General features: G+C 34.4%; 1 protein-coding gene across 1 annotated transcript in view; it reads left to right on the forward strand.

Annotated features, from left to right (window-relative positions):
- Positions 1-3885: 3885 nt before the first annotated feature.
- LOC110091948 (pre-mRNA-splicing factor ATP-dependent RNA helicase DEAH1) overlaps positions 3886-12210 on the forward strand; it is a gene marked incomplete at its 3' end in the record, with an annotated part of 27323 nt that continues 18998 nt past the window's right edge. Inside the window, 3 exon segments of the mRNA XM_020816260.2 lie at positions 3886-4889; positions 7713-7828; positions 10271-10401. Of these exon segments, the coding sequence (XP_020671919.2) occupies positions 7729-7828; positions 10271-10401 (231 nt within the window).

Here is a 12210-nt window from a genome sequence, read left to right on the forward strand (position 1 = left end):
TATATTCACCAAATCCCTGTCTACACCTCGATTTCAAATGCTGAGAAACAAACTGACTATCACGAAGGAATCCTCAGTTTGTGGGGGCGTCTTAGAGAAGCAACACAATAATTAGTTTTTAGCTGTGTGTAAATATTCTTGTATTGCTGTTTATGTGCCGGCTCCTAAATGCCTCTATATATAACATGTAATTCTTCTGTTAAGAAATAATAATACAATTCTATAGTTTCCGCTTATTTCTCATTCTCGTTCTTCTTCTGCTGAATCTCTGTTTGGAGATGTTCTTGTTATTCTACAAAAGTGTCGCGTAAGCCTATTTTTTTAGTAGTGGTTGGAAACTTTTAAAATTAAATTCGGGATAATTTGAATTTCATTAATTTTAACAAATTTATAGTTAAACTAAACGTCTCAAATAGATGAACCTAACAACACCAAAATTGGTCCAACGCGAGCCCAAATGGGTCCTAATCGGGGGCCTGAACCACATTTAGAAGGATCAAAGCATTATTTGGATAACAAAAATGATATCCAAATATAACATGCTTATAGCCAAATCGAGCTGCTAGGCGAGACAAATCCAACGAGCCCAAGATTGCCGAATTTCGATATCGTTAAGACCCTTAAACATTTGAAAAAACTCTATATGATCGGGGAATCAATATGAGTCATCTGATGGAGCACTCCGAACCTGCTTTGAATCTTTTTTATATTTATGAGGCGTGCCACTCATGAAAACCTATAAATAGATTCACACACTCTATATAAAGGGGATCTTTGGCTAGACATTGGAGAGAGCTCAAACGCTTCAAGAACTCCAACACCGCTGTTGGTGGACCCCCATTGATTGTCTTCGGACCATCAACGATAGCCGTCGGACTTCCACTTGATCTCCGGGAATCGTCGAACTTCAGCCCATCCTTCATCAGATCATTTCCTCTAAGCTAAACTTCTGCCCTGATGCCGTTGAACTTCCGTCCGACCATCGCTAGACATTTGCTTATCTCTCCAAACATTTGACTAACTACTGTAATTTGATTACATCTAAGTCAAGGAACATGTCAACATTTATAATTCATTAAAAATTAGTGGAATATTTTCACTTGGGCGAGACCCCGTGGTTTTTCCCTCTTCAGGCTTTGTATGTAAAACAGATCGGGTGTTTTACTTCTCTCTCTGTTTGTGCACTAAATATCCGTGCATCGCTAAGACGAAAAGTTTACTCTTTCAACCGTCACAAATATTCTACCCTGCAACATTACCTATATTAGTTTTAGTTTATATGTGAGATTAGTGACTATGATAAACTAATTATAAGATACAAAAAATTTTAATCAAACCCTCATCTTTCTTTTCCATATGAGCTACCCGAATGCTAGAAACCCTTGATGACAATAAGTGAGGAAGCACCGACTGAACCTATGTGCAGAAGTCTTCAATGGGACCGACGACAAGGAAAAGAGGAGTTCGTTTTTAGGATTTAAGTTTTCTTTTTTTTCACTGTTTGGCATGAATTAAGTTAAAACTTGCTTCAATCCTACTCAAATCCTGCTATAAAACAACCCTTATTTTACAACAAGCGGGATTTAACTTTAGTAGGATATAGTAAATTCTAGGTATGCTAGATCCTAAAAATTGTTTGATAAGATAGTTGTTAAATCCAGCGAAACTATTCGGCAATCTAATCCATGATTTAATTATTTTTTTAAATAACTAATTATTTCACTAATGCTCCCACTAATAATGTAATTATTCATTTAAGTGTTATTAAATTAGAATTAATTATCTTATTAATCATTTACGTATTCAACTTCTCATTAATTATTATGTACATTAGTAATTATATGATTAGTTTTTTCTATTTCAATTTATATTAATTAAGCTAATTATATTAATTTGTAATTACTAATTATACTACAAGTTATGTATTAATTACATTATTTTTGATTAATTGTAATTAAACTAGTTGAATTAAATTTTCCTCTTCTTGAAGCAGTTCGACTTCGCCTATGCTTCACATGAGAGGTAAAGAGTTTGAATGAGCCGCTAAGAACTTATTCACCTACTTTGACAATGTATCTTCTTGTCGGATCGAAAGTCACAACAGCTCATTGTTCTTCTGTTGGATCGGAGGTAACGACGACGATAGAGGGAGGTCGCCTTTGCGAAGTAAACATTTTCTCCCTTCTGCACACTTCTTCGGCCTCATGTAAATCTGTTAAACTCCCGGATTTAGTAAATCCAGGATTTACCACAAAAGGTGATAATGATGGATTTATTCCACTATAAGATTTTGGTCGAGTCAAAATTCTGTTTGGCAGAATTTAAGCTAAATCTTGCTCAAATCCTACATAAATCCTTTTGCCAGGGGCTATTTGGATACACCAAAGATTTAATTCAAGCAGATGTTAAATCTAAGGGGTGTTAAATCTCTAAATCCTAATTTACTAAATCCAACCGGTGTTAAATTTTTGAAAATTATTTTGTAACATTCAATGTAAATCTTGATAAATCTTGCGTGACTATTTGACAATTCAATTATGGATTTAAGTCTATTAACACATTTAAATTTTATTTCATGGATGATTAAAACACAACAATATAAGTTACAAAGAAATATATCAAAGTATTTTTTAGTACAAATTAATTATTTAATTATTATTTATAATGTTATATTGTAATTATTTCTATTTGAAATTATATTTAATCCTAATAATTATTTTGAAATAACTAAATATTTAACTAATAATTTAATTAATTATGTAAGTATTATTTAATTAGTTTTACTTAATTATTAATATTTTAATTATATTAATTATGTTAGCCAACAATAAGTATGTACGGGGCTGTTTGGCAACAAGTGGGATTTAACTATAGTGGGATTTAATAAATCCTGTAAATCCGGATTTAGTAAATCCGAAATGAGTTAAATCCTAAAAACTGTTTGGTATGTTAAATGTTAAATATTGTTAAATCCTGAGAAACTGTTTGATAACATATATCAGGATTTATGGCAGTTAGGGATTTAAGTTTAAAGGAGATATTTATGAAATTAAGATCATTGCATAAAGTAAATAATATACTTATATTAATATTTAATTACTAATTATATCATTAATTAATCAATTAAGTTAAATTAGATAATTAATTTATGCATTAATTATATTATTAATTATTTAATTAAATAACTTAATTATTATTTATTTAAATTATATAAATTAAGTTAATCGATAATAACTTTGAGGCGTCTAGGGTTTGTATTTCATCTTTTCTTTTCGTCCTTGCTGTCGTTGCTGTTCGGCTTCGTTTGATTCGCAGGAGGTGTACAGATTGCGCGCGTCGCTACTTCGGTTCCTTCGTGGCTGTTCGACTTCGCTCCTTGGACGACTTTCCCTTCTTGTCGGATCGGAAGTTACGACATTTTGATCGGAAGCAAGAACAGGAGCTCGCTGGCTGTGAAGGTAACTTTCTCCCGCGCTTCTAATGTTAAATCCCGTTAAATCCACCGAACCGAGGGATTTAGTAAATCCGGGATTTAAGCCGTAAATCCGTAAATCCGGGATTTACGGAATCCCGGGATTTAACGCGCGCACAAAAACCGTTTGGCTGGATTTAGCGTAAATCCGACTTAAATCCCACGATAAATCCGATACCAAACAGCCCCGTAGGGTTTGCTTTTCGCTTCTCTATTTCGTCGCTGCTGTTCGGCTTCGTCCCTTCGCATGATTGTAAAGTTTTCCACGAGTCCGTTCTTCGGCTCCTTCGTCACTGTCCGACTTCGCTCCTTCGACGACGTTCTTCTGTTGGATAGGAAGTTACAGCATTTTGATCGGAAGCAACGACGGGAGCTCGCTCGCTGTGAAGGTAACTTTCTCCCCTTTGCGCGCTTCTTCGGCCTAATCCCGTAAATCCGCCGAACCGAAGGATTTGGTAAATCGGCAATTTTTCCGTCAACTGCGGCTTCCATTATCGCGAGATTTGATTTTGCGTTTTTTAGCCGTTTGGCGGGATTTAGCTCAAATCCGCCTCAATAAATCCTGCATCCAAACAGCCGGATTAAATCATTAGTAAAGTAAAATCCTTTTAGGTTTGGTTTTGTAAGTTTGGAAAATTTCTTACTGAGGATGTAAATGCCTTCCTCTATAGAAATCTAACTAGACCTATTTATATGTAGCATTGGTTTTTACAGTTTTGCTACAAATGAATATAGTAATGCATTCCTCTATGGAAATCTAACTAGAGCTATTTATATGAAGCAATTGTCAGGGTATATTATTCAGAGGGAGACTAGAGCATGTAAGCTTAACAAGGCTATTTATGGACTAAAGTAAAATCCTTAGGCTTGGTTTTATAAGCTTTACAAATTTCTTACTCGGTCTAGTTTTTATAGCAACAGTAGATGTCACACCTTCTTTGTCAAAAACATCTCATTTGGCTCCATTATCTTGGTTGTTAATGTAAATGATATTCTTCTTATAGGGAGTGATAAAAAAGAGGTTTTTGATGTAAAATACTACTAAAAGGTGATTTCTAAGCAAAAGTAATGAACTCCACTCATACTTCTCCATGAGTTTTAAATCCTATTTGACACTTTGTAGATCATCTTTTTTATCTCTATAAGAGTAACACTGATTTTGCTACATGTAGGCTTTGCAACAAAATAATTGCATAATATTATGAAAGAAGCCTTTATTGAGAGGCACTTGTGGTCATGGAAATGCAAATGTAGCAAGTATATATTATTTTTGGCATGTAATTTGATATATGCTGTTTATCATGATTCTAATTCTGGTTATTTGCTTGTCAAATAACACTTTGTGATGGGGACATCGATCCGAGGTTTCGACGCGTCTATCAGAGGCGACACCGGAGATCGATGGCCACGATTGAGAGTATCTACTTTTGACTCACTTTATGTATTTTGACACATTTTATGCATTATTCATTTCAATTTCAGTTTATTTCATCAGTTTCTGTTTTTTTATCCTTGTGGGTAGTTGGTCATTATTGTAGCCCGAGGGGCATTTTCGTCTTGTGAGGCCTATATATATGTGGCCACTTTCTCATGTAATGGTTAATGATTTTGGAATGAAATTTTATGTTGTCTTCTTCTTCTTGCATGAGAGCTAGAGAAGGGTAATTGAGCTCAGGGTGAGCGATTGCATTACCCACGAGTCGTTGGAAGCGTCCTCGGCTCGTGGTTTTAGTTTATCTTGTATTTCCTCGCCTACGCTTGTTTTCTCACTTCCCACGGCAATCTCTACCCGAGATTCAATCCTCCACTTTTCATCCTCTACAACTCCAAGCTCCATCAAGATTCCCCCCAAACCCGACGGCAAGGCTTCCCTCCCCCTTTGGCCGCCGGTCACCCCCTTGCCTCTAACCATGTTGATGATATCAATCGTCATAATGGATCCTTGATTGAGGCCCCACATTAAATGCTTGAGTTATTGAATTTTGAAATTCAAATTTCAAAATTCAAAACTTTCTTTATTTGCAAACTTTCAAATAAGGAAGTTTTTCGAATTTAAAATTCAAACGGAGTCTAAATAAATGACTCATTATTTTCCCTCCATAAGTCTCAAACTCATTTTGGAAAGAAAGTAATCTCCCACACCTCCTCCCTCTCTCTAGAAGCCGCCGGCCTCACCCTAGATGAAGCCCCATTAAATGCACCAATTAATGCTTTGATTACCCACTAATTTGAAATCAATTTCAAATTAATTCTCCCCTAATTTCATTCAAAACCTGAATTTAATTTCAGGTTTTGAAATCACTCTCCCTCTCTCTAAAGCCCGCCGCCCCCTCCATTAATGGGCCCCATTAATGCCCATTAACTGCCCCTTAATTCTATTGATGATTTGAAATCAATTTCAAATTTGCTCCCCTCCTAATTACTCAAATTCTGAAGTTAATTTCAGATTTGTATAACTCTCATCCTCCCCTCTCCTAACCCAATTCACCCGCCCCCCTCCTCTACTTTGGCCGACCCTCTCCCCACTCCCTCCCTTGGTAAATTAAAGCAAGAGAAGAAGAAGACGACGCCTTCAACCTCCACTTCAATTTTGAATGGCGGATCCCGAACTTGAGTGGGGACTTGTGTTTGACGTCGACGGAAATCTCAACATCCTACGATCTCCGTTCTTCGACGTGGGATTTGAAGACGACACCACCTTTGGAGAATATTTGGATCGAGTTGTTCCTACTCTTGCGAGCATCATCGACCGCCAACTTCCAAACTACGATTGGAGCATCGACAGTCAACCATTCCCACCATCCTCGCCACCGTCAACCTTTCCGTGTCTCAAGGCCGTTGGGGTTGCTACCGTCCTCGTGGCATCGTTGGGTATGCTAAAGACCTCCTTCCGCTAAGCCCCACTTGAGTGTGAGTGAGCAAGGTAACTCATTGTGAATTTTCTAAACATTAGCCGTGGGATTATATTTTACTTCGCATTTGTCTTATTGTGAGAATTTCAAGATTTATCGCCAATTGTGCCCAAACATCAAGTTTGTAATTGCTTATCATAATAATTTTAACAATGGAGAGTTCTTGAATCTCGTCTCGTGAAACTTTAATCTACTAGTAGCAAACTTTGTAGTTCTTTACAATTTCCTCGTGCAATTCTTGATGGTTTTACATCACCTTGTTTGTCTATTCATATATTAAGTTCATTTTAATATTAATTTTGAACGTTAAGTGTGATTAGTCCGTTAAACCACTATTTCCTATTTAGGTTTAGTAGCTTTTAGACTCAATGCTACTTTCTAGATAATACTAATCCTCACCCTAAGCCCTTAGTTTGATTTGAAGAAGGAATTAGGCTTAATAATCTAATATATCTTGTTACCTACTAGATGCTCAATAAAATATTGCAATTTAAAAGACAATGAGTCACCCTATCACACTTTGCTTTCTTAGTTTCTCTTCCTTTACCGAGTTGCCAAGCCTTCATCTTCCCATTGTGAGTGTTGACAAGAATGTGTTGCCATCTTGGCAAGGAGGTCCATTAGCAAAAGGTGTGTTTTATCCTCGTTCCACTTCCTCCTTGACTTTTCCTCTACTTCTTCATTAGCTATTGCATCGCTCACCCCCTTCTCATTTTGGGTCGGGAAACCGTTTTAATCCTAGAGATCATTTTATCCGCAAATCAGCTAAATGCTTGTTATAACTGACTTTTTTCGTGCTTAAAGCTTATTTAAACGTTGCGAGTTCATTATCTGCCATTCAATTTTTGAATTTTTGTTTCATCATTGGAGCTGAACTGACTTCAGTATCTAGGTGGCCTCTCTCTTTCTCACTCTCTCCTTCTATACTGAATATTCTTATGCAGGCAGGTTTTAATTAGCAAATCCTCTATCCGTATAATTGATTATTAAAGATTTTGTGCTAATCTAGTTTGTCTGAAAATTGGTTCACCATATGCTCTGTCTCCATGGTTTTAATGCCCATCAAGGTCAAATTGGTCAAGCGATTTCGTTCAATTATATCCAGTTAGGTTCTTGAAAGGATGATGATTAGGGTTTTATTACTAGTAACTTATAAGATTGATCTAAGCCTGACTTGCCTAAAGTGCAATGCATATTTTATTCCATGGATAATTATTGTTGTTCTATTCATACACCTGTGATTTGTGGTTTACTTCTTGTTCATATGTAAAGGCTACTTTCTCTAACAGAGCTTGATATAACTGTGTTTGTCTATTTTTTCCTCTTAGGCAGTGAATCCTAACCATGGCTGATGAAGTCTACCTAAAGAGTTGGGTTTCGGACAAGTTGATGTCACTAATGGGATACTCTAAGAGTTTGGTTGTTCAATATGTCATCAGGCTATGTAAGTATCAATATTCACTGTTTCTAATGTTTAACAAGGAGGATGGATTATGCCATACTTGCTTTTTTTTGTTTATTTGATTACCCTATTGAGATTATTCAAACCAGGGAGTTAATAATTAGAAAAAAATCATATTCATTGTAGCAAAATAGAAAAAAAATCATGTTAGTATATGTTAACAAAGACCATGGTTGGAGTTATTCTCAGATTAATGCTTTTACTTTTGGGTGGTGTGGGTCTCCTGTCCATAGTTACAATGAGTACCACATCAAATTATCTCTAGGTTGATCTTGTTTAGCTTGATAAGGCCATTTGTGAAGACAAGATAAAAGCAACTGAGGGAACCAGCTTTGTTCAATCATCTTTTTTGTTAAACGCAATGTTATTGTCATGAACTTGTTCAAGCTAGGATGACTGAATTAGATACTGAGCGGTTGGTATAATTTTTAATCAATTTTGTTGACACATTTTCATAAGACTGATAAAGTACATGTGCTTATATAAAACTTTAAACTCAATTTAATTTTCAATTTGGATATAATGTAATTACTCAAAATAATACTTTAATATGCCAATTTTATGTGTCATTTATAAAGTGGGATAACATCGTTTAATGAATGCAAGTGAAAATATTAAATGAGATTGATTATTTTAGTTTATTTCATGTGTTGAACAATGGTTTTTTCTTCCATTTGTTGTTGTAATTTTGAACTAACTTTGAATGATAACGCAAATTGAGATTTTTTCAAATAAATTCACCAAGATATAGATTTAAATATTCTCAAAATAAATAAAAAGGTAAAAATGATAGAATTATAATTTAATTATCTTTTTAGATTGAATGGTTAGACAACTTGAAAAATTATGCAATAAGTAAATGAATTAAAACAGGAGAAAGAATTGATTGGCAAGAGGCCCTTAGGCAGTTCAGCACCCCCGCGAGCGGTGCTCCTTCGGAGGTCCACATATGCAATAAGTAAATGAATTAAAACAGGAGAAAGAATTGATTTAATTGCCTTTAATATAGTGTCAGAACAGCATTTTCAATCCACAAAGCACGATGCAATATACAAGTGTTTTACGTCAATGAGCAAAGGGAAATGTGAAGTGGCATTTTTATTAATTAGAGCGCTCATAACTTATATGATTATAAATATAATTTTGTAATAATTATGGAATATGGAGCATTTAATAGATGACTTAAAACTTGGTGTAAAATTGAAAATACATGTGATGTACATAGTACATACTAAATTTGACAACATACTTTGAAAGAGAACTTGTATGTTGAAATTTCTAATAATTTCTATAATGCATTAGAATTAACAAATGGTTATAAGTTTAAAATTGGTTTAGTAGTTTCATATAAAAATTAGAAACTTAAAAAGCGCATAAAAACAAATTTAATTCATAGAAAAAGCCAAATTTAAATGCATGAAGTCTCAAATTTCATAAAATCTAAAGATAATTCATTAGTTATAGCTCTCTCTTTCATTCACATTATTTCTTTCTCCTTCGAGTATAATTTTTCATCTTTATCTTTTTGTGAGTCAATCTCATCTTTTCATGATAGATTTCTCACGACTTGTTGTTTTAAATTTATAGTGTCACATTCAAGATAAACTTAAATAAATAGAAATTTTAAAATTATATAGAAGCTTCAATTAATTATAGTTGGAGATTTATTATCTCTATTGAGGAATATGAATTCGATTGCAAATTTGCAATCAATATTGTTATAATTAGAGAGTACTTAATATATAATATTTCTATTGTTTGGGTCCCACTAATCCGCTGATAATTATATATAAACTTTTTATCAATTATCCATCTGATTCGACTGTTGGCATTTTCTTTTTAAATGTTATGGATTGAGATATTAGATAGTTTGATGTAATGATTGTCAAAGGTGACATCTCCATCTTTTGTCGATGATATGAAAGATTTGCTCGTACTTCTATATTTAAAAGGCTTTTCAAATTATTCTTTATAATTAAAATTATTTTAAGTGGCTATCGAAATGAAATTATAAGTGAGTATTGGAACCAAATTTTGAATGGACAGCGTCAAAATTATTAATATGAAGTTATTAAATAGTATATTTTTATAATAAAAATATTAGATAGGTAATTTATGATTTCTAAAACAAATGAATTTTTGAGATCTAAAATAATCAATGAGCATGATTTCTTAAGCTTAAAAGAAATGCATGGTCATGTTTTCGTTTTGGGGAATTGTCAAATGCATGCGTACCACAAATAATCTATGTGAGTTCTATTGGGCATGCATTCTTGCATGCATGTGACCATCCTTTGTGAGGGAGTCATAGATTTCTGAGAAGAATATTGTCAGGGGTAGTTTTTACTTTCAAAATGATGTTTATTTCAAAAGGATGTTTATGTTCATTTTTATTGCCCAAATGAGATGATGTTTGCTTTGCAGCCAAAGAGTCGTCTTCACCTACTGAACTCGTGGGCAAGCTTGTGGAATATGGCCTGTCCTCCTCGAAAGATACTCGATTATTTGCTGAAGAGATATTTGCCAAAGTTCCTCACAAACCATCTGGTTTAAGTGTAAGTTTCTTCTGAACTTTTTTCAGAATTTTTATCCATCGTAGTCTTTGATGCTGCACAATTTTTTTCCGCAAATTTTCATTCTATCTGAGTTTGCAATTGAGTTTATATTTTATGGATATTGCAAGGTGTTCGCCTTGTTGAAGAACATATAAGTTGTTAAAAAGTTTTAATTAGAGATTTGTATGTTCTACCAAGGAAATGGCAAGTTTCGGAAGTTTGTTTTACTTTTGGTTGATAGTGCTCTACTTGCAAAAATATCTTATTTTTGTACTTCAAATGCCTTACCTGACTTGGATATGATGTTATGAGCAATTTGTTCCCACTCCAGTTAGTCTGCAACAAGTTCTTGCAGAGTACTGGCAATGTCAGTCGAGTTCTAGAAACATTTGACCAATCTCCTAATAATTTTGTTGATTTTCAGTTGGGCTTCAATAAGCTTCAATTGGGCACTAACTGCTCTGGTTATATAAAACAAGGAAATTTTAGAGAGATGAGTTCCAGCATGTGCAATCAAACAAATTAGATATAACACTAATTATTTCAAAAAAAGGTTGATGAATCCACAAGTATCTTAAATTTCATCCAATCTAATAACCTTATTTAAGTAGGTATTTTTATGTTGATGCATGTTTAATCATATATATTTGTTGAATTCAGGCAAGTTTGAACTTTAGTGAAGCTTGACTCAGCTAAATTAGATAATAAGGATTTAGCCTGTCATTTAGGAATCTTGATTGTTGTCTTGTTTTCCATGGTACCGAATAAAATCATCTTTACTCTCACAGATATGTGATTTCTTCTATTAAAAAAAAAAAGTGATTTCTTCTGCAAGTTTTACTCACGGTCATGAAACTGTGGATGGGGTGCCTGTTTGGTTAAGCACTGTCTTCGTCCTATTTCCGCTCAAATCAAAATGTTGATTTGTCAATTTTTGATAAGCAAAAAAGTTGAAATGCATTATAAAACATGGCTTTATGCTTAATCATATACATTTACTGTCATTAATTTCTTGATCTTGTGTATAAATTTGTTCATAAAACTTGATGCATTTATTTGTCTTCTGTTTTGTTTCTCAAAGATCCAAATTATGACAGAGTATTATTAGAGTTTAATCAAGTTATCTAAGAATTTCTCAGCATTAGTTGCTATTCTGCATGTATGCTTGCTATGCACATGCCTCGCTTAAATTTGGGAGGATGTAAAGGATGGAGACAAACATTATACGCAAAATTAATGTAGAAAACTAGTTAATAAATGCCTGCTGGTTGGGCCAATTTTGAAAAGTTTCTATTTTGCTTTAGAAGATAAGTAATGGGAATCATATGCATTTTGGAGGCGGGTATGAGTCAAGTCCAATATAGTGAGTCAAAAGTGATGTAAAACGGTCATGCACCAACGTCGAGGATGGGAGGAGAGGTTGTCGTCTTCTTCTCTTGGCGTCGAGTATCAAGAACCAACTAGGGTTTACCAAGAGAGGGAATGCAAGAGAGGGGGCTGCCAAGGTGGGGAGAAGGAGAGGGGCGGTTTGAGCTAGGTGGGGCTTGGTGTGAGGATTAAAAATCTGAAATTAGCTTTCAAGTTAAGTGGAATTGGAGGGAAATTAATTTGAAATTCAAATTAATCCCATAAAGAGGGGGGGGGACCGGCGGTTATGAGGGAATAAGGGGGATTTAATTGTGGGTAATTAATGGGAGAGAGAGGGAGGGATTTGGGTAGAGGATTTGTAACTTCCAAATCAATTCATGTCATTTAGGAAAGAGAATGACAGCTCAAATCTAATTTGAAATTCAAATAGACTTGGAGTGG

This window comes from Dendrobium catenatum, unplaced genomic scaffold (genome assembly GCF_001605985.2).
Source record: "Dendrobium catenatum unplaced genomic scaffold, ASM160598v2 fragScaff_scaffold_8, whole genome shotgun sequence".
In the NCBI taxonomy this organism is placed as follows: domain Eukaryota; kingdom Viridiplantae; phylum Streptophyta; class Magnoliopsida; order Asparagales; family Orchidaceae; genus Dendrobium; species Dendrobium catenatum.